We start from the raw sequence: 22,077 nt of genomic DNA on the forward strand, positions 1-22,077 counted from the left end.
CTGTCTTTACCAAGTTCTCTTTAACTTGCATGCGTGTTTGCTTTAGCTACTTAAGGAAATGAAAATCTCCCTCTTTCTCTCTAAACTTGTATAAACTATAAACACCCATCTCTTTTTTTTTAACTGCATTCCAAACCAATAGCTTCTCTAGTAATTAAATGACTTACAGAGACATACATGGACATGTTTTTAATGTCATTTTCAATTTTCTCTGCACAGTCCATCATCAGTGGCCAAAAGAAAAGTGTCTTGACACTTTTCCAAAAGTGTTCCACCAACAAGTGCCTGTGCCGTTGTACTTTGAAGATCAGTAGCAAATTGATGCAATCCACACTGACCTGACATAAATTCTGGGCAGCACACCCACACACACTGTGACAAGATCAAATTCACCATGGATGTCCTTTTTACATTTTTTTAATGTTTAATTTTTTTATTATGTAATACACAGATATGTAACTCAAATTAAAAAGGCAGTTTGTGTTCTCGTAACACTTCCTGTTATGTGGTCTGTGACTCTTATAGGGGGTCTATAGTGATTCTGCAGGGTCTCCAATAAGTCTTATAGTTTATCTCAGTTGCTTTGGTGCATTTCTCAGATCACAACTGAAATCACATCATCTTGTCACTGGTGCACATCATAAAAGCAATTTCTCATTCTTTTATACTTTATACAAATTGCAAATGCTTCGGTACATTCATGCAAGAATTGATAATGTACAACTGTCTGCTGTTTCCTACATTATCAACTCTTTATGTCATGTTGATCAAAATATAGGCCTATTATACTATTTCTCTGTTGAATTGTCATACTTCTCAAAACATCATAGACATTAGTTCCTTGCATAAGTCATTAAATGCAAAATGGTTGAGTTGTCATAAACTGTTAAGCATGTTTTCAATACATTTCTATTAGACTTTATTTTGTAAATGTGTCCTGAATTGATGAATTGCAGAGGTGTATTTAGAATTTCACTAATGGAAATAATGAATTGATAAATTAGGAAGCAGCAAGGCAATTCATAATCAATTGCATGAATTTACCAAAGCATTGGCAATTTGTTCAAAAGTAGTTATGAGAATTTCAGTAGTGATCTGAGAAATCTACCAAAGCAACTGTGATAAAAAATTAAGGATTCAGGAATTTTATTCAAAATTTAACAATGAGTCCTGCTGCTTGTGAATTTGACAAGACCAAATTCACCATGGATGTCCTTTTTACATTTTTTTTCAATATTTAAATGTTTTTTATCAGTGAGCAGAAGCACTTTGACAGGAGGATAGAAAAAAAGTTAAAGAAGAGTGGCAAGCCATAGGGGAGTCATCTACAGGAGTCATCATAATTCATAAATGGTGTTGATAAATAATGTTTTTGTGAACAACAATATAGTCTCTTTCTTCTAAATGGCCCTCGGAATTTTAGAAAAGGGTTAAATTGTGTTTGTCTTCATAAAATGCTATAGTACACTGTTTTGTAGCTGTATGATGACCAATAGTAAATAGTACAGCAGATATTTAATCGAGGATCCATATGATTACACGGTGCTGTATGTCTAATGGGCTAAATATGGTTAATATCTAATGTAACTTTATATAAATTCACAACAACATATTTCACTCAGTCTCCTGTATATAAAAACATACAGTGAATATTCAATTTTCAATGAACTATTCAACAGCAGGTCATATATAAATATTCTACAGTAGGTCATATATCATTACTTGTCATCTGATCCACCTGTGTGCATTATTAATTTTTTAATTCACAAAAATAGTCTTCTGTAGGCTGAATAAAACAAACAGTCATCTGTAGGCTGAGTGAAGCCCAGCTGAATATCTACAGATATTTGAATCCATAGTGCAGATCTACACTGTAACGTTTATATTTAAATTAACAAAAAACACAAAATTGGGCAAAGTCTATGAATGGGACGGTTATTAATGTGTAAGTTTTGAGCGTCGATTTAATGGTGTTATTTCGCAGTATATCCCCCTACTGGACGCATCTGGAACAGCAGGGGCGTAAAACTGCTGGGGCGTAAAACTGCCATGGGGCGTAGATCTACCGGCTCCAAGTCTGCAGCCTCCCCATATAGGGTTAATCCGTGCCTGACACCGTGTTATCCTCTTTTTAAAATTTGCACCCTGTTGACTTCAATGGGGCAAGTTTTAAACCTGCTTTTAGCCTCTTAACATCCTTGATGTGTCATTACAAGTGCACAGCCAATGTGAATGATTCCTTCGGGGTGAACGCGGGTTAATCTGACTGCAGTAGATGTGAAAGATATGAATAAAAATGATGTTTATTCAGCCAGCGCACATACCTGTATTTTCTTCCTGTTTTCGGTCGAAGGCCACAGTAGTCGATTGTCGAGTTCACGCGCGTGATCATAGGTACTAAACCTATGCGCGTGAACTCTCTCTCTCTCTCTCTCTCTCTCTCTCTCTCTCTCTCTCTCTCTCTCTCTCTCTCTCTCTCTCTCTCTCTCTCTCTCTCTCTCTCTCTCTCTCTCTCTCTCTCTCTCTCTCTCTCTCTCTCTCTCTCTCTCTCTCTCTCTCTCTCTCTCTCTCTCTCTCTCTGTCATGCACACACCTGCACTTTGGAAACCAGGAAGTTTGTGGATTCGAGAGAAACGAAACCTATTTCCCTGCTACTGCTTCAGGATCCACACTCTTCCAGTTTTGTTAAAGCTGAAGGAGGGAATATTTGTTATTCTGTAAAAGCAGGTAAGAACATCATAAAATCCTTAACAAATTGTTTATGTCTTCTTGCTTGCATTGAAAAAAGAGCATTAAATTATTACTGTATGAGTTTGTATGTTAATAATTAATATATAATTATTAATAATATGTGACCCTGGATCACAAAACCAGTCATAAGTCGCTTGGGTATATTTGTGGCAATTGTCGATTTTTCTTTTATGCCAAAAATCATTAAGATATTAAGTAAAGATCATGTTCCATGAAGATATTTTATAAATTTTCTACCTTAAATATATAAAAAAAAATATTTTTGTGAGTGGGCACAGCAAAATCGCCAACAGAAATGGACAACTGTAAAGGCGATTTTCTCAATATTTAGATTTTTTTGCACCCTCAGATTCTAGATTTTCAAATAGTTGTATCTCGACCAAATATTGTCCTATCCTAACAAACATACATCAATGGAAAACGTATTTATTCAGCTTTCAGATTATGTATAAATCTCAATTTAAAAAAATTAACCCATAAGACTGGTTTTGTGGTCCTGGGTCACATATGGGTCATTCCTGGTATGCGGTGACATTTTGGCTTAATAAGTGTTGGGAAAAAAAGTACATGATTTTCATGTTTTTAGCATTTTACCAAAATAGTGACATGTTTAACTATAAGGAATACATATTGGTCAAGCTCAGGGACTCAAAAAATTATAATTATGGGTAGAGTATGGCTACCGAGCTCGCAGCCCTCTCCTCGGACAGCACGTCATATACGCATTTATTCTATCTGACTTATTTGTAAGCGTGAACTCGTGAAATCTCAATTCTTCAGCGGCAGTCGTCTTTGTTCTAATTCAACCCAAGCGCTCTTTGGTGACGTGGGTGATTACGTAACCGCAGATCATCTGTCCATCATCGATTAAAGCCCGCCCTGGCAATTTGATTGGCTCGGCCTTCTGGGAGCCGAGTGTAATTACTCCTCAACGGATCGAGTCCAGACCTATGGTCCAGACCTATGGTCCAGACCGAACTTCCCAACCAAAAAATGTTGTGGGCGGGGTTCGGGCTGGCACCCAGGCTAGTAAATAAATAATTGGGACAGGAAAGTCACCGCATACCAGGAATGACCCATATATTACAGTTTTTCTCGATTGCTTAAACACATTTCTTGAAACTATGCCTCGTATTCTCAAAACTGTAAGCACAAATCCATAACGTCTCACCCAATTTTCCAAACATCCTATTTTCAGGTCAAAATGAAGCTCTACACTCAAAACCATTCACTCTTGCTGAAAAACCAAACTTTGCCCTCAGACAGGACACACAAGCCCTCAAAATCACACACACTACAACATAGTCTAACACACTGGTGCAATAAATTCAAAACAACATTTCCAAAACTGGTAAGTTATGTTGCTTGTGTTTCCCCCCTCACAAACCTTTTCACATGATGAACACAAAAGACACAACCAATGGATACATTGGCACATTTTTATTCATTTATGTACTACACAGTACAACACACACACAACAAAACAAAACAAACATTTTTTCCCTGTTTTACTTTTTTTATATATATATTTACTTACAGTAAGATGTGTGTGACCATCATATGACAGTAAAAGAGCACACACAAACCTTATTCTAATATGGAATTGTATTGGAATGGTAAAGAGTGTTGGTCGTGACAGGAGGGCCTCCACTCAAGGACACAATATGATGAACACGTCTAAGAATGTTCCACGTATGGTTGAAATACCATCATTTGCCTAGAAAGATAACATTCTGGGAGTCAAGACTATAAAGGAGAAAGGAAGCCCTCCCTTCACTGTCACACTCTGCAGCCGCTCTGTGTGACTGTACGACTGCTGGCCTTTTCTTGCAAGAAAATACCTTCTTATACTGTCTATGGAAAATACACCTCACCAAAAATGTCTGTCTCTTACAGTTTTCCAGTCCCAGGAATCCATTGTTCAAAACAGATCATCTGACCTTTGACCTATTTAGGCCTATACTACAGTAAAGCAGTGATTGGTTAGTGATCAGTTAAGCAATTAGTGTTTGCACATGTGAGGAGTGTGTCTGTGTGACCTGGTGAATAAGTGTAGCATTTTGATTGGTTGTGTTTGGAAAAGGAAAGCAAGTCACTTCCTGATAGATCTTTGTGTTTTAGGTAGAGAATTGTGTGTAGTGTTTTGCAAAAAGTGTTTTATGCAATTGAAAACTGAGTCAAAGGCTGAGAAATAGCTTTTGGTTTTGAAGATTTGGCATGTATAGTTTTGCACTTTGAGTGAGAGGTTTCAAAAATCGTGTGACATGAAAAGATTTTGTGTGTAAGCAGTTGGTAAAAACTGTATTCAGTGATAGAATTTTGTTTGCCACCAAACCTCCCTGAAGGTTCTAAGGCGACGGTAAATCGACTCAAATTTGGCCTTACTCGCCTCCGTCATAGTCATACCATTGATAAAGACATGGGCAACTAGAGTGGCTTGAATTTCATCTGAGACTGCTTGTCTTCTTGCTCTTGCCCTTCGTCCTCCCCCTCCTTCTTATTCCTCCTCGATCTCTTCCTTCATGTCTTTCTGGATCCATTGTTCCAAAACTCAATAAACTGATTTGGGCCCTTTTATATATCTATTGAAGGTTCTGATTGATGTGTGTTAAATTTTGACTCTTAGTGTTTCCTGGGTAATTGTGTGCTAACTGAGCTGAAGCTGTGCTGACTTGAGTGAACAATATTGAATGCTAGTGCTTTCTAAATGACAACATGGTCTAGGCAATGAGAAATGAAGGGATTTGTGTGTAGAGTTTTGCAGTGACAGTTCAACAAATCTGACTCATGTGTCAAAACAGGGAATAGTGTTTATAGATTAGTGAAATGGGTGTGCTTTTTGATAAATGGCATTATGGTTTTGAAATTTTAGTTCAAAAGCCTGGTTATAGTGTTTAAGCAATCGAGAAAAACTGTAATATTAATAAGTTAATAATTCCATGTTAATCTGGATGTTTTATGTTTATTCTTCTGGTTATGGATGAATATTTTAGGATTATTCTTTTACAGTATATTAATACTCAAAACTGTTAGCATTTTGTCGAGTTACATGCTCTTTTGTTAATGATTTACATGTGCTTTCTTTAATGATTTACTTCTGGCAGAGCAGTTTCTATTAGAGGACAGACTGTCTGCACAGAAATGTCTGAATCTGCAGCGAGTCCGTATGTGGATCAGTTCAGCTGTCCAGTCTGTTTGGATCCTCTGAAGGAGCCGGTGACGATTCCCTGTGGACACAGTTACTGTATGAGCTGTATTACTGACTGCTGGGGCCAGAAGGAGCAGGGGCCGCCGTACCGCTGTCCCCAATGCAGAGAGAGCTTCAGTCAGAGACCTCTACTGAAGAAGAACACTCTGATAGCTGAGATGATGGAGACGCTGCAGAAGACGTCCCTACAAACGGCTGCTGTGGAGTGTGATGTTTGCACTACAGAGAAGAACAGAGCTGTAAAGTCCTGTCTGCAGTGCTTGGCCTCCTTCTGTCAAACTCACCTGCAGCTTCACTATCAATCTCCTGCGTTTATGAAGCACAAACTAGTCGAAGCTTCCAGACACGTTCAGGAGAACATCTGTCTCAGTCATGGGAAACTTCTGGAGATTTACTGTCAGGATGATCGTCAGTGTATTTGTTGTTTGTGTACTGATAATCATAAAGGACACAGTGTGGTGTCTGTGGATTCAGAATGGACTAGTAAAAAGGTAATGAATGCTTATCAGTTTAGGTAGTTGTCATTTTTTCTTTTTAAATTACTAATTTGAATGACTGACATAGTAACTTACTATAACTAACCTACTTCCTCCTTTGTATGTTAACATCCTCAGAAAGAGTTAAAGGAGATAAAGGTGTCGTGTCAGAAGCTGATCCAGGAGCGAGAGAGAGGTCAGCAGGAACTCAGTGAAGCTGTGAAGCTTCTTAAAGTATGTTTCTTTATGTGTTCTTTAGTTTTAAAGTTGGTTTGACTCACAAAAAAGTAGATTTGAAAAATTCAATAAAAGTACATGATGACCGATGGATTTTGAGTTAAAAAAAATGGTTAAAAAACTGCTATAAGAATTGTGAAATGTAATTCACAGTGTTTTTATTGAGACTTCTGTCAATCTGTCAATTTTGGAGCTTGACTGCCACTCATTTACTTTCTACCTGCATTGTTTTGAGTCACAACAATGATCCACATGATCAGATCTTTGTGTCTCTGACAGAGTTCAGCTCTAGAGACCATGGAGGACATTGAGAAGGTCTTCACTGAGCTCATCTGCTCTCTTGAGAAGAAACGCTCTGAGATTAAAGAGCAGATCAGAGCTCAGGAGAAGACTGAGATAGATCGAGCAGAGGAACTTCACAAACATCTGGATCAAGAGCTGACAGAACTCAGAAAAAGACAAGCAGAGATTGACAAACTTCTGATTAATGATGATCAGGTCAATTTTCTGAAGGTAATAAAAGTCCTTTAATCAGTATACCATAATGTTTCTATTCTTACCGTTTCACATTTTTAAATAGTCTTTTACATAACAAAGAGTGCTGTATTTGTCTCATTTCAGAGCTGTCAGTCTGTGTGTGTTTTACCCACATTTGAAGACGTTCCCATCACTCAACACACTCATCTGTCTTTTAAAGACATTTCAGTCTCAGCATTTAAGGAGGTTTTGGAGGACGTCTATCAACAGCAAACAGCCAGAATATCTCGAGAAGGTCCCATTTTTGTATCTATTTATATTTTTTTATTAATCTGATATAAACCTGATATAAAATCAGTGGACATCATCTATACAATGCCCTCACTAATATAGTGAAACAAACATGTGTGTTTGTGTATGGTATTTAAAATTGTATTTATAAGTAACCAATACATTTTCTTTGTTTTTGTCTTTTCAGTGTCAAATGTCCATGTTGCACAGTCTCCAGAACCAAACACTCGAAGTGATTATTTGCAATGTGAGTTGAGATCCATTTTCTCAAATGTTTCTAGAACACAAACACATCTACATTTTATCCTCTAGAATGTGACAGTTTGAATATATATATATATATATATATATATATATATATATATATATATATATATATATATATATATATATATATATATATATATATATATATATATATATATATATATATATATATATATATATAGTAACAACGACTCAGGTTGAGTGAGATCCATATGCAGTTTATTAAAATACAGCAAACAGTCGTGGGTCAAGATACATCAAAGGCAGGGCAGTCAGCGTGGTCATAACCAGGCTGAAGATCGGGACAAGGCAGCAAACAACAATGGGAATAATCCAGGCAAACAAACGGTAGAAAGGCAGGCAGCAAAGATTACAAATGTAATCCAAACAGGTCAGGGCCAAACACACGCAGAACAACAGGAATTGTAATGCTCAGAATTGCAGCCAGGGCAAACAAGACTTCACAAAGAGTGAATAAACACACAGGGCTTAAATCAGGGTTCACCAATCTCGGTCCTGGAGGGCCGCTGTCCCTGCAGAGTTTAGCTCCAACCAGCTCCAACACACCTGTTTGAAAGTTTCTAGTATGCCTAATGAGACCTTGATTAGCTGGTTCAGGTGTGTTTAATTGGGGTTGGAGCTAAACTCTGCAGGACAGCGGCCCTCCAGGACCGAGATTGGTGAACCCTGGCTTAAATAGTCTGGGTAATGGGGAACAGGTGTGGATGCAGTCAGTCCATATAGGCTATGTGGGTTTTTGGGAAATGTAGTCCAGGGTTTAAACTCAGGCCATTGAGATCTTCGATGGCAGATTGAGGAATCTTCACTGGCGTTCGTGTTATATGTTTGTGTGAGTGTATATTATTTAAACTTTATTTTTTACTTTATTTTACATTATTTTAATGTTTGTCCATTTATTTTAATCAGATTTCTGTAAGCTGCACCTGGATCCAAACACTGCGAAAAACCACCTTGTCCTGTCAGATGGAAATAAAAATATATTAAGCACAAATGTAGTCCAGCAATATCCTGATCACCCAGAGCGATTTGATAGGTTTCCTAATGTCCTGTGTCGAGAGGGTTTGTGCGGTCGCTGTTACTGGGAGGTCGAGTGCAGTGGGAACGACTGCGCTATAGCAGTTTGTTACAAAGGAATCGATCGTAAAAGCAGTGATGACAGTAGACTTGGCTGCAACAAAGAATCCTGGAGATTGTCCCGGTATCACCAGAATGTCTATTTCATTCATGATAAAGCCCAAGTCTCAATCCCTGCTGTCTGCTCCTCTAGAATAGGAGTGTATCTGGATCACAGAGCAGGAACTCTGTCCTTCTACAGCGTCTCTGACACAATGACTCTCCTTCACAGAGTCCAGACCACTTTCACTGAACCCTTATACCCTGCTTTTGGGGTTGGTACAGGTTCTTCTGTCAGGATCACAGAGCAGAAGAGAGTTCAGACAGACCAGAAATAAATATAATTGATCGAGTTTCAGATTCAATTGCTAAACTCCTGAAATGTGCATGTATTTAAATTAAAATGTAATTCACGAGTTCACCCTTACATCAATTAAACAGAGTAAAGATTATGCGTATTTGGCGTGCTGTCCGGGGGAGGGCTCCGAGCTCGGAAATTTTGCCCGAACCCAGAGTACTCCCCCGTTGTTGTAAGACTAGAAGTGAGGAGATGGGGTGGTGGAGGGATGCTGTTAAACTGTCAATGAACAGAGGTAAGTTTGCAGTATATACACACCTCTTACCTCATTGATTGGGTTGATTAACAGAGTGTGGTCCACTCGTGTTTAATTAGGTTTGATTGTCTGAATGTGCTCCACATGTGTTTAATTTAATTATCTGAACGTGCTCCTCCCGAACTTTGTTAATAAAACATCATTTTGTTTGGATGAACAAAAGGCATACAATTTATTAAACACCATCAATGAATATTCTAAACCCATTGAAGACACTCAAGTTGGATTTAGTAAATAAATGTACGATTATACATATCAAATTATTGTGATTTTGTGTATTCTGTAATTTTAGCATCTGAAAGTGTTCATCTTCAGCAAGGTTTCTTTACTGCAAAACTCAATAATAATCCATGTCTGAATCCATGATGTAGTCGCTGTGGGACAAACTGTTTACAGAGCAGCGTTACTCAAATGTTAGGCCTATATGTGTCACATGTAACATGTTATATCACTTTTATTAAATGCAGCCACTAATTTGTTCTGTTGTGTTGCTATCTGCTAATAAGACCGCCTTTCTATATAAACTGTGTTGTTGTTTTTTTTTTTACAATTTGGATAACTGTTGACTTCAGGATGAGGTCTGATTTTGATTGATTTTTACCCAGCTTCATAACTACAGTATCTGATGGTAAGCTGAGAAACCACAATTTTGAAAACCTTTTAAAGACACCTCTTTTTTTATATATATATCCTCTTCTATCAATACAAAGCAATGTTTCTTCAAAATATACATCTTTATATTTGTTCTTGTACTTCAGTTTGATGGAGACAATAGTGGGCAATTGTAACACACTCAATTCCTCCAATCAGAAACAAGCGATGACACTTAATCTGCACATGCTCAGTAGGATTCTCTCTCTCTGTGGAAAAGGAGCTCAATAATTTCACCTCAGCAAAAGTTTTCAACAAAATACTGATTTTGATTTATGAGAGTTACTTTTTGGATGTACAGTTTTTGTATTCTGCTGATGACATTTTGTTACAAAATCTTGAGCAACATGGCCCAATGTAAGCACGTTGTTTGTCTGTGTTCACAAACTGATAGAAAATGAACAGATTTCACAAAATGTAAAACTACATTTAAAAGGGGTGTATTAAAATGTGTTTGTTCTAATCTCTGATGCCACAACTGTGAACCAGACTAGAGTTTAACAGTGTAATTTAATTATGGCAAATCATTATGTCATTGTTTATGGAAATTATTAGTGTTACCAATTGTAATATTAATAGTGCACCTATATTTGTTTATTGTATCAAAAGATCACTATTGTATTTCAAGTAGTCTGTAAGTTATGAAGGGAACTGTAAAAAATGGTTACAATTGCCCTCAGTCTCCCCCTAAATTAATTAATAATGTAATCTGTAATTATGATAAAATACAGAGAAAATTCAATGAAATGTTGCATTTGTGTTAATAACAGTAATATTTTGGTTAATTCAAAGCAGAAATGTTGCTGTTTTAGGAAACATCTTAAGAATCTGCTTCTATTACTATTATGACATTCCTTCAGCTAAACACACAGGTTTATGTATAACTTAGACTAGTGTCATTCAGATTTATTTGAGATTTTGTAATTTAATTTGTCTGTCATTATTCAATTATTTAAATAAATTGTCAAAACACATTTACTACATGAAATATTTAATTTATTATTTTTCATTAAATCATCAAAAATGATATCAGACATATTTGACATATTCATCAGAAATCAGATGTCAGCTGTGATCAGTTTTTATCACCAAGAGCTTTTCACTCCAGAGATTCATTATCCCAGTAGTGGGCGAGATAAACTACTTCAGCCAATTAAGTGCCATTTTAATCTAAATTCATAGTTTATTAATATTATGACATTCCTTCTGAATGCTGAAGCTGAAATACAGGCTTATGTATAATTTAGAGAACTGTAGTGTCATTCAGATGTAGTAGCCATTTCTTTAACTCTCTGGACACATTTTTTAAAATAAATGTCTAAGTTTAATAATTACAGTTAAATGTTAAATGTTCAGAAGTCGATCAGGGGAATATAAACATTGTATTCCTCTTTCTCTCATTATCTCACACAGAACACACGCCCATTTTGTTTACGTGCTGAGAACCAGGAAGTATTTGAATTCAAGAGAAATGAAACTTAGGCAATTCTCCTCTACACAAGTGATTCAACCTCTGTAATAGATCAACACCGCTGCTCTTTGTGTCAAAAGCTTTATAAACTTTAACGCAAGTCATATTTTGGTTGAATTTCTGTCGAGGTAAGGACTTCATAAGATCCAATGATTATGACTTTATCATGTTGTCTCCTTAAAAAGAAATCGCGTGCAAATATGTGTTTGTGTGTGTGTGTGTGTGTGTGGGTACAGAGTTTCTAATCCTGTAACTTGTAACAGACCTGATGGAACAAAATTTTGCTTTGTTCTTCATTGCTAAACAATTATTTTTGAATTTTGTTGTTTAATGAAAACTTAAGTGAGTCACTATTGAATTGAAATACTCGATTACATACCTCAAAACTATACTTTTTACTCTTTATGATTTCGAAGATTGTTTAAAAATACTAACCTATTTCTGTGGTGATCATGATAAGACTATTCTGGATAAATACAAGTTAAACTCTATTGACAGCATACAACAGCATTTACAGCCTGCAGTTGATCAGCAGAGAACAGAATTTATTTCCCCTCAGTTAAAAAATGTAAACATTGTGATTCAAATTGTGATTAGGCTTTTCTCAAGTTATTTATTTGGTTAGACTTTGTAAAGTCTTGTCAGTATCCATACTTTCACTTAAGTAAAAGACAAATAACTGATTTTCTTGGCTAGACAGCCCTTATTACAGAAGCTGAGAATCTGTTCATCTTTGAACACGGCAAAGAAATGTCTGAATCTGCAGCGAGTCCGTGTGTGGATCAGTTCAGCTGTCCAGTCTGTTTGGATCCTCTGAAGGAGCCGGTGACGATTCCCTGTGGACACAGTTACTGTATGAGCTGTATTACTGACTGCTGGGGCCAGAAGGAGCAGGGGCCGCCGTACCGCTGTCCCCAATGCAGAGAGAGCTTCAGTCAGAGACCTCTACTGAAGAAGAACACTCTGATAGCTGAGATGATGGAGACGCTGCAGAAGACGTCCCTACAAACGGCTGCTGTGGAGTGTGATGTTTGCACTACAGAGAAGAACAGAGCTGTAAAGTCCTGTCTGCAGTGCTTGGCCTCCTTCTGTCAAACTCACCTGCAGCTTCACTATCAATCTCCTGCGTTTATGAAGCACAAACTAGTCGAAGCTTCCAGAAACATTCAGGAGAACATCTGTCTCAGTCATGGGAAACTTCTGGAGATTTACTGTCAGGAGGATCATCAGTGCATTTGTTACTTGTGTATGATTGACAATCATAACGGCCACCGTGTGGTTTCGCTGGAATCTGAATGGACAAATCAAAAGGTAAATGTTCATGTTCATCTGTAATATATAGTTTTATATGTTAAACTTTTTTTTATCCCATCCCCTACTCTAACAAGTATACAGATGACATAAAATTGTAATGTGCATAAACAAAAGTGTGCATTTTTGAGGAATTGGTCCCTGATTATTGCTACTTGCAGCTCAATCTTTCTTTTACATATTAACTTTGTATGTTATCATCCTCAGAAAGAGTTAAAGGAGATAAAGGTGTCGTGTCAGAAGCTGATCCAGGAGCGAGAGAGAGGTCAGCAGGAACTCAGTGAAGCTGTGAAGTCTTTTAAAGTGAGTATCAGTACGAGGACCAGATGACTGGACACAAATACAACAGATGTTTAATGTTTTGAATAGGCAACATTTTAATCTTGCCAGTTGCATTAGACTGAAAGAATAATCACTTTAGATTTGAACAACATCTGTAACAATGCAAATGGTCACATAAATGTATTTTTCAAGCTGTTTCTGCATGATCAGATCTTTGTGTCTCTGACAGAGTTCAGCACTAGAGACCATGGAGGACATTGAGAAGGTCTTCACTGAGCTCATCTGCTCTCTTGAGAAGAAACGCTCTGAGATTAAAGAACAGATCAGAGCTCAGGAGAAGACTGAGATAGATCGAGCAGAGGAACTTCACAAACATCTGGATCAAGAGCTGACAGAACTCAGAAAAACACAAGCAGAGATTGACAAACTTCTGATTTCTGATGATCAGATCCAGTGTCTGAAGGTAATGATGCAAAAATGTTGCGAATTATCCATAAAATTAAACACTATTATACCATGCTGTTTTATGTTCTGGAAAATGTTCTGGTTTTAAAATTAAGTCTTAATTATTTATAATATTCTCATTTCAGAGCTGTCAGTCTGTGTGTGTTTTACCCACTTTTAAAGACGTTCCCAGCTTCACTCAACACACTCATCTGTCTTTTAAAGACATTTCAATCTCAGCGTTTAAGGAGGTTTTGGAGGACGTCTGTCAACAGCAAACAGCCAGAATATCACGAGAAGGTTTTTTGTTTTGTTTTTAATAAAAAAAAAGTATTGATTAATTCACAAAATTTTAGATTTCATATAAAAATTAAGCAGTCGATTGTGTTTTTTTACCCCTTTAGTGTCAAATGTCCATGTCTCTGAGTCTCCAAAACCTGAAACTCCAAATGGATTTTTGCAGTGTAAGTTGAATTTTATTTGTATTGTTCTCTCACAAAATTGCTGAATTTTAGTTCATAATAGTTATTAACTGTTTCTGTTATCTGTTGAAAAATATTAAATAATTAATCTACTTATTGTTATTAGTATCTATTAAAATGTGACATTGTGGGGGGAAGTATGGATGGCAGGACTTTATTTGAATATCTATTTGTTCCTCTGTCTTCATCAGATTTCGTTAAACTGCAACTGGATCCAAACACAGCAGACAAAAACCTCATCCTGTCAGAAGAGAACAGAAAAGCATCATATTCAGTTAAAGCTCAGCAATATCCTGATCACCCAGAGCGATTTGATGGATATTACCATGTCATGTGTCGAGAGGGTTTGTACAGTTGCTGTTACTGGGAGGTCGAGTGCAGTGGGAACGACTGGTCTGTAGCAGTTTCCTACATAGGAATTACTCGTAAAGGAAAAAGTAATGACTGCAGACTGGGGTTTAATAATAAGTCTTGGAGACTGACCCACTGTAACCAGAATTTTTATGTCAGACATGATAATGATCAAGTCTCAATCCCCGCTTTCTCCTCCTCTAGAATAGGAGTGTATCTGGATCACAGAGCAGGAACTCTGTCCTTCTACAGCGTCTCTGACACAATGACTCTCCTTCACAGAGTCCAGACCACTTTCACTGAACCCTTATACCCTGCGTTTGGGGTTAGTACAGGTTCATCTGTCAGGATCATAGAGCAGAGGAGAATTCAGACAGGCAAAAATATTTAAAAAATTCAACAGAAAAAAAGAAGGAAATAAATTCTATTGCTAAACTTCTGAAACATGTATGCCGGTATATTTAAATTAAAATGTAATTTGAAGTTTGGATGAACAAACTTAAACACCATAAATGAATATTCAACATTTAAAGCACCTTTGAAAACACTTTCAATTCAATATCAGATGTTATGAAATCAGGTTACAGTGATTTTGATTTTGTGTATTCTGTAATTTTGGCATCTGAAAGCTTTCATCTTCAGCAAGGTTTCTTTACTGCAGCTCATAATAATCCATGCCTAAATCCAAAAAATTTAGTGTTTCACAAATGTTTTAATTATGTTTATAGTAATATAAAACCTATTGGCATTTACAATTAGCCAATCCTAATATTCATTACTAGATATTTGCAAACTTGCTATACAATAGCAAAGTCACAGCAGTAAAGTTTACGAATTCTGTCAAGAAAAATGTCTTTTAGAGCGGTCAAAGTGCTCACATTGCATTAGATTAAACAAGTTTAAAAGTTAATAAATTGACCTAATTTGGCATTATCTGAGGCATTCGCTGTAATTGAATTGAATTTTTATACATTTTGGGGAATGCTGTATTCAAGTGAGACAAATAAAGAGCACCTCTGCCCCATGTGTTTACACTTATCACTACAAAGTCCAAGTGAGATGTCAAACTCAACTGTGCTCTTTAAAACCAGGATAATGCAACACAATGTTATTGCTATATATAGAGATTATATTATATCTTTAAGTGTTTGTATTTCACTTGCAGTTTAAGGAATGTGTGTGTGTGTGTGTGTGTGTGTGTGTGTGTGTGTGTGTGTGTGTGTGTGTGTGTGTGCAGAAGCATATATATTGGAGCTTGCCTGGATGTCATTTTATGCCAGTTGTCTGTTCACTGTATACTTAACATGAAAGAAATGTGTAAAAATTGACATGCACGTGTGAATTTTCTGTTTACATGTCACACATTGCTACAAAAATAAAAATACAATATGGGACATACATGAAAATGTGCATGTTATTTTTCTGTGTACTGCAGCATTAACTTTTCCCATTTAACTTTTAACTACTACTGAAATCTGCATCTTAAAAGCTCAGTGTGATACACAATAGCTTTCAGAGAGACAAAACTGACATTCCTCAAATCTCTTCATTTTGCTGGCATTGGCAGAATAAATATTTCCAGTAGGTGGCAGAAATGCACTAAATGGTTTTCGAGTTTGCCATTCAAATCCAGAAGAACAAGAGGATGCGCATGCGCAGAGAGAAACTCGAGAGATGGGGTGAGTGTTGAACATGGTGTTGAAGTACAGTATGAAACACATTATGAGCTCTGGTTTATTAATAATTAGAGTGTAATGTGTTGGCAGAGAGTTCTTCAGATACTATGAGTAAGTGTACACTTCTGTGTGATAGAATATTTTATTTTGTGGCTTAATGTTATTAGAAACTTACTTTTCTAATGTAATAATTTATATTTGTGTTGCGTTAAGAATTTTTTATGTTCGTCTATTGTCGTTTTGGAAAAAAGCGTCTGCTAAATGCATAAATATAATGTAAATATAAATCTCTGTTGTCTATGCTAGGTTTCTAATTAGTTTCTGTATTAAAGAGATAGTTCACCCAAAAATGAAAATTATACCATGATTTACTCACCCTCAAGTCTTAGGTGTAAATGACATTCTTCTTCCAGATGAATACAATCTGCGTTATATTAAAAAATGTCCTGGCTCTTCCCAGCTTTATAATGGCAGTGAATGGCCGGTTTCTGTTTATAAAAGTCCATAAAAGCGCATAATAATATAACGTGTGCCGTTTAATGCGTATAAAAGCCCAAAAGTTTATAAAATTTACATAAGCAACCTCCATATAGCTGTTTTATAACTGTATCAAAATACGTTATATTTTTATTAATATTATTATTATTTGAATTTGGCAGATCTAGTGCACCTCCCAACACACCACCAATAAAAACTGGGAATATTCCCATCATCCTATAAGAGAAGGAAAACTCCAGATGTTAAAGCTGAGTTTGGTGTGACTGTTAAAGATGGCGTTTGTTGAAGTAGAGATTGAGGACACGAGTGATCCAGAACCATCCAGAATCGACCATGAAGATACTGAGGAACAAACAGGTTGGTGTCCATTCTTGAAGGTAACAAAACAGATGTTGTGTCTGTGAAATAAGCAGTATATGAATGGTAAATGATACAGAAAATTAGGGATGTTCGATATATCGGCCACCATATAGGTTTCGACAGAAATATGTAGATTTTTAATGTTATCGGATTCGGTTATGTATATATTAAAGCCGATAAATAATGGATCATTTCCTTCAGCTGAGACTCATGATGTGCAATGTTTGCCATGATGGTTTTGAATTGCTTGAAATATGATTGGAATAACTGTGAAAAGAAAAAATACAGTTAAATACAACATGTGCAGCGCAAGTCTGTCATATAGGCTACATAAAATTATAATGAAAACATTATAATTGTGTGCTTGGGACAAAAATTATATAAAGACTTAGAATTATCGGCCAATATATCTGGTATCGGCCTTCATATATAAAGGATTATCGGTTATCGGTATCGGCTACATTTTTCATGTTGGTGCATCCCTACAGAAAATGCATCTGAATGATCATATTATTGTATAGCAATTGTCCTCCATGATTTAATTGCATTGACATGAGCTTGACAGAACGAACCTTTGACACCTCAAAGATCTGATACTTGATACACACAGACTGATACCTGATCTTTGTTGATTTCTGCTGTTAAATCAGGGTTCACTTAAACTTAATATGTTTATTTTAGATTGGATGGAAGTGAAAGAGCAAAGACGAGAACTGAATGAAGCGGAGGAGGAACATCGTAACTTGAAAAAGCTGCACACGTGCTCTAGATGTGGAAAGAGCTTCAGACATAAATCATCTCTCAGGAATCATCTGTCCGTTCACTCTGGAAAAAAGCCCTTCGACTGTGATCAGTGTGGTAAAGATTTTAGCTCATTGTCACATCTCAACAAACACCTAAAAATTCATTCAGACGAGAGGCCTCACTTGTGTGCCGTTTGTGGAAAGAGTTTTTCACGGCTGGACAGTTGTAAACAGCATCAGAAAATACACAATGATGTGAGAGATCATGTGTGTTGTGACTGTGGGAAGAGCTTTACTACGGTTGGCCAGTTGAAACAACACCAAATTATTCATACTGGAGAAAGACCTTACAAGTGCTCATATTGTGACAAGAGTTTCACTCAATCTGGAAACCTGAAATCCCACGAGCGAGTTCATACCGGAGAGAAGCCGTACCACTGCACTCAGTGTGAGAAGAGCTTCAAAGATGCAACCGGTCTCAAAAATCATCTGCACCTTCACTCTGGACAAATGCCATTTAACTGTGAGCATTGTGGTAAAGATTTTAATTCATCATCAAATCTGAAAAACCACCTGAAAGTCCATACGAATGAGAGGCCTTATGTGTGTTCCTTCTGTGGCAAGAGTTTTTCACTGCAGGAAAGTTGTAAACTGCACGAGAAAATACACACCGGTGTGAGAGATCAAGTGTGTTGTGAGTGTGGGAAGAGTTTCGTTACGCCTGGCCAACTGAAACGCCACCAGACGATTCATACTGGAGAAAGACCTTACAAGTGTTCATACTGTGACAAGAGTTTCTCTCTGTCTGCACACCTGAAATCACACGAGCGACTTCACACCGGAGAGAAGCCGTACCACTGCACTCAGTGTGGAGAGAGGTTTAGACATTCAAACTCTGTAGCAAATCATATGAAAAAGCATTTTCCACAAAGCAAGTTTCACAGTGAGCAAAATCCATCCATCCAGTTAGTTAGTTTGTAGTGCTTTTATTGACACGAATAATATTGTACATTTGTATTGCCGAAGTAATTGCAGTGTTTTTGCATACAATTTAAACAATGCATAATGTAGAATAGTGCAAAATAACATGCAGAAAAACAAAACTGATGAATATAAAGTAAGTAGCATTAGTCAGCATGAAATCAAAATGTATAATTCTTATATTTATGGAATATTGTAGTATTTATTATTAATTATTTATTTGTGCACATCATTATTTTAGTTTAAAGGGGTCATATAATGCCATTTTTGTACAAGCTAATATGATTCTTTAGGGTCTAAATTAAAAGTTTGTAATATACTTTAAATAAAAATTCTCATTAGTATTGTAAGAAAACACTCATTTTACCTGGTCAAAAACAGCTCTGTTTCAGCACGCGGTTTAAGTGCATGTGTCTTTAAATGATAATGAGCTTTGCTCACGCTGCCCCTCTGTTCTGTGCGTACACCGTTTTTAATAATAACATAATAACCATAACGCGTTGTTCATTATAAACCGGGGATTATGAATTATATTGAGAACGTTGTACATAGAAAACATGCTGTAATGTACCCTGTAATGACGCATTCATCGTGAAGCGTGCTAGCGATTGGCAAAGATTAATATAAAGGTTAATAAAACATTACTCACTTCTTCTTCTGGAGGTGCAGCAGGAACACGAATAGTTGGTACCGATCCTTTTTTCAGGAACAGCTTCTTAGCAAAACCAGCTTTATATTGACCTCGTTTGTAAAGCAGTCTGGTGTGTGAAATGATTCTCGCAAACATGAAAGCATTGACGTTGATCGTGGGGAATATTCCTTTCGAAAACAAAACTCAGCCACTGCGTCTTCAGCGGTTCAGATTTAGGAACAGCAATATGATGCTGTGTTCGTTATTACACCCAAGAGCAGAACACCACAATCGCTTAGACGCCATTCTGCTCATACACAGTGCTCCAGCGTATCAACAATGACTGCGCCGGTCCGCACGGACTATGATTGACAGCTCGCTCACGAGCGAGGGCGGGTCTGTGTTGAAACGCTGCTGTCAATCAACAATCGTGGGAGGGGCGTTGATTTTGTGACGTCACAAAATCGAACGGCTTGATTTAGAGAGGGGAAAACATATAAGAAGATTAAAAAAAAACACTGGATGGATTTTTATCATTATATGATGGTTGTGTACAGGCACTGCCAACACACATTTCAGCACAATCAACTTGTAAAAGTACCATTATATGACCCCTTTAAGGGATAGTTCCCAAAAATGAAAATCATTTATTTATTATGACTAAACATTTGATGGTATTGTATTTTTTTTTTCCATACTATGGAAGTCATTGGGGTCCATCAACTGTTTGATTACCCCTATTCTTCAAAATATCCTCTTTTGTGTTCAGCAGAAGAAAGACATTCATACAGGGTTGGAACAACTTGAGGGCGAGTAAATGATGACAGAATTTTCATTTTTGGGTGAACTATCATTTTAAATTCATGTCATGTTATAATCTTGAATCAAAGCAACTTCCCCTCCCTATTGCAGTGACAACTCTTCTCTGATGATGCGTGAGGGCGGGGCAACCTGTCACTCACATGAGATCGACCAATAGAGGGTATGCATTGACGTCACTTTCCCGCAGGAACACGCCTCCTCAGCCGGACTGAGTGGCAGAAGAGCTGAGAGTGACTGGATTTAATAGGGGAAACTGCGAAAACACGAGTAAAACAAACGATTATCAGTTTAAACTAAAGGTCGGACTTGATATGAAGAGTTCAGATGCAAAAGCCTCTAAGTGCCATCTGAAATTCTAAAATGATCATTTTTATCAAGCTTGTATGCTTATGTTCAGTTATTTCACTTTAATGGCAATGAAAATTACCTATTAATTGTCATTAAAGTGAAATTACTGAACCTAAATATACGAGCTTGATAAAAATGATCATTTTAGAAGAAAATTTCAGATGGCACTTAGAGGCTTTTGCATCTGAACTCTTCATATAGTGTTGCTTGAAACTTACCAAAGATCCAGTGATCCGTGGATATTGACATGCAGTCAGGAATTGTGTCTCCTGACATTTATATAGATCGATTTCGACGCCAGGGAAATTCATAAAGCAAATTAGCCTGTGAACGCTTTATATAAATACAATATAGGTAGGTTTAAATCCATGTGATCACTTATATCAATGTTATATATATATCATCATATCGTCCAGCCTTAAAACTTGTATAGTTTTTTGTCAGTGTTTATTTAAAAACATTAAATTATGCAGAATACACGATGGTAAATATTTAATTGATGAGTTGTCAATACATTATATAACAATACAATATACAGTATAGGGTATGATTTTACCCCTAAATTCAGCATTTTGACACAGAATGATAACTGGAAATCCACCTTTCGCTGCCTGAAGTTCAGTTGTTTCACAGGACTTCTATCCATTTACTTCTCTTTTCTGTAGCTTTCGGCAGTCCGTAAAAATAAACCTCATATTTCTTGTCAAGCTTAGTTGTACAGTCAATTGCAAAGCTCTTTCCCGTTTTAGATGCGTTTTGTGTGTTTTTCGCTGCATTCACGCTGAAAACCAATGCTGCCGCTCAGTCTTTCTGCCACTCAGTGTGTGTAACCGACGGTGACGTCACACACATAACCTTTATAGCAAACCACAACCATCCAATCAATCAAGTCCCGCCCTACATTTGTTCTTGTTCGAGAAGCCGTTTCACTCAGATATACATCACAATAGGAAAGAAAGGCGATTGAAATTTCTGTTTCATGCTGACTTCAGAGACTTGAACAAGTTAAAAGTCATTAAAACTAATTTAAATGAAATGTAAACATGAGAAAATTGCATCTTACAGCATTAAGTGCAAGAATTTAAATATGAGTGTTATGGCAACATGTAAGTATTTTATCATAAGCATTGTTCTGTGGCGCAGGAAACACGTTTTCTTCAGATCCAGTGTAAATAATGTGAGATTTAGATGAAGTAGTTGTGCGTAGTTTCTGTAAAATGCCATAAGATGTGTAGAGATATTTTTTTCAGTTTCGTTGGGGAGCAGCAAAATTATTGAATCACTTTAATCTTACATTTATGTATTTTTATTTTTATGATTGTAAGCCACCTCATAAAGACATGAACAAAGAGTACGTCAAGTTTGAAACGATTCTCTCAATTTGAGTTATTGATTTTGTTTAGACAGATCTATAGATTTCTCTGCAACATAAACGTTGTCTATAGTCTCTGTATGATGGCAAAAATAAAATGATTGCACTGACAGCATCTCTGATTATGTGTGATTTTAATTAATGTGTTTGTCCATTATAGTGTTTTAAGAGACAGTAATAGATTTCGTTTCACAAGTCA

At 36.6% G+C, this 22,077-nt stretch overlaps 3 protein-coding genes across 4 annotated transcripts; all 3 read left to right on the plus strand.

The window, feature by feature from the left end:
- The first annotated feature begins 5,845 nt into the window (after positions 1-5,845).
- LOC307167576 (E3 ubiquitin/ISG15 ligase TRIM25-like) lies at positions 5,846-11,072 on the plus strand. Its single transcript, XM_079886785.1, has 6 exons — positions 5,846-6,450; positions 6,574-6,669; positions 6,952-7,185; positions 7,294-7,444; positions 7,628-7,687; positions 8,635-11,072. Exons 1-6 carry the CDS (start codon positions 5,893-5,895, stop codon positions 9,177-9,179), a joined length of 1,644 nt encoding a protein of 547 aa, XP_079742911.1. The 5' UTR covers positions 5,846-5,892; the 3' UTR covers positions 9,180-11,072.
- A 474-nt stretch (positions 11,073-11,546) lies between these two features.
- LOC307167573 (E3 ubiquitin/ISG15 ligase TRIM25-like) lies at positions 11,547-15,849 on the plus strand. 2 transcript variants are annotated; one of them, XM_079886781.1, is made up of 7 exons: positions 11,547-11,705; positions 12,274-12,888; positions 13,096-13,191; positions 13,400-13,633; positions 13,761-13,914; positions 14,019-14,078; positions 14,288-15,849. In XM_079886781.1, exons 2-7 carry the CDS (start codon positions 12,328-12,330, stop codon positions 14,836-14,838), a joined length of 1,656 nt encoding a protein of 551 aa, XP_079742907.1. In that variant the 5' UTR covers positions 11,547-11,705; positions 12,274-12,327; the 3' UTR covers positions 14,839-15,849. The 2 variants fall into 2 exon arrangements, with proteins under 2 accessions (XP_079742907.1, XP_079742908.1); XM_079886782.1 differs by having other exon boundaries at positions 11,695-11,705; positions 12,290-12,888.
- A 249-nt stretch (positions 15,850-16,098) lies between these two features.
- LOC307167610 (uncharacterized protein) lies at positions 16,099-21,987 on the plus strand. Its single transcript, XM_079886854.1, has 3 exons — positions 16,099-16,234; positions 16,783-16,978; positions 17,663-21,987. Exons 2-3 carry the CDS (start codon positions 16,894-16,896, stop codon positions 18,703-18,705), a joined length of 1,128 nt encoding a protein of 375 aa, XP_079742980.1. The 5' UTR covers positions 16,099-16,234; positions 16,783-16,893; the 3' UTR covers positions 18,706-21,987.
- Positions 21,988-22,077: the final 90 nt, after the last annotated feature.

Source organism: Squalius cephalus (genome assembly GCF_949319135.1).
Source record: "Squalius cephalus genome assembly, chromosome: 11".
NCBI classification, from domain to species: Eukaryota; Metazoa; Chordata; class Actinopteri; order Cypriniformes; family Leuciscidae; genus Squalius; species Squalius cephalus.

Coding starts and splice junctions, on each gene's coding strand:
- LOC307167610 (XM_079886854.1), top strand. CDS start 16,894: ATGGCGTTTGTTGAAGTAGAGATTGAGGACACGAGTGATCCAGAACCA. Junction 16,979..17,662: donor AGATACTGAGGAACAAACAG/GTTGGTGTCCAT, acceptor TGTTTATTTTAG/ATTGGATGGAAGTGAAAGAG.
- LOC307167573 (XM_079886781.1), top strand. CDS start 12,328: ATGTCTGAATCTGCAGCGAGTCCGTGTGTGGATCAGTTCAGCTGTCCA. Junction 12,889..13,095: donor CTGAATGGACAAATCAAAAG/GTAAATGTTCAT, acceptor TATCATCCTCAG/AAAGAGTTAAAGGAGATAAA. Junction 14,079..14,287: donor TCCAAATGGATTTTTGCAGT/GTAAGTTGAATT, acceptor TGTCTTCATCAG/ATTTCGTTAAACTGCAACTG.
- LOC307167576 (XM_079886785.1), top strand. CDS start 5,893: ATGTCTGAATCTGCAGCGAGTCCGTATGTGGATCAGTTCAGCTGTCCA. Junction 6,451..6,573: donor CAGAATGGACTAGTAAAAAG/GTAATGAATGCT, acceptor TAACATCCTCAG/AAAGAGTTAAAGGAGATAAA. Junction 7,688..8,634: donor TCGAAGTGATTATTTGCAAT/GTGAGTTGAGAT, acceptor TATTTTAATCAG/ATTTCTGTAAGCTGCACCTG.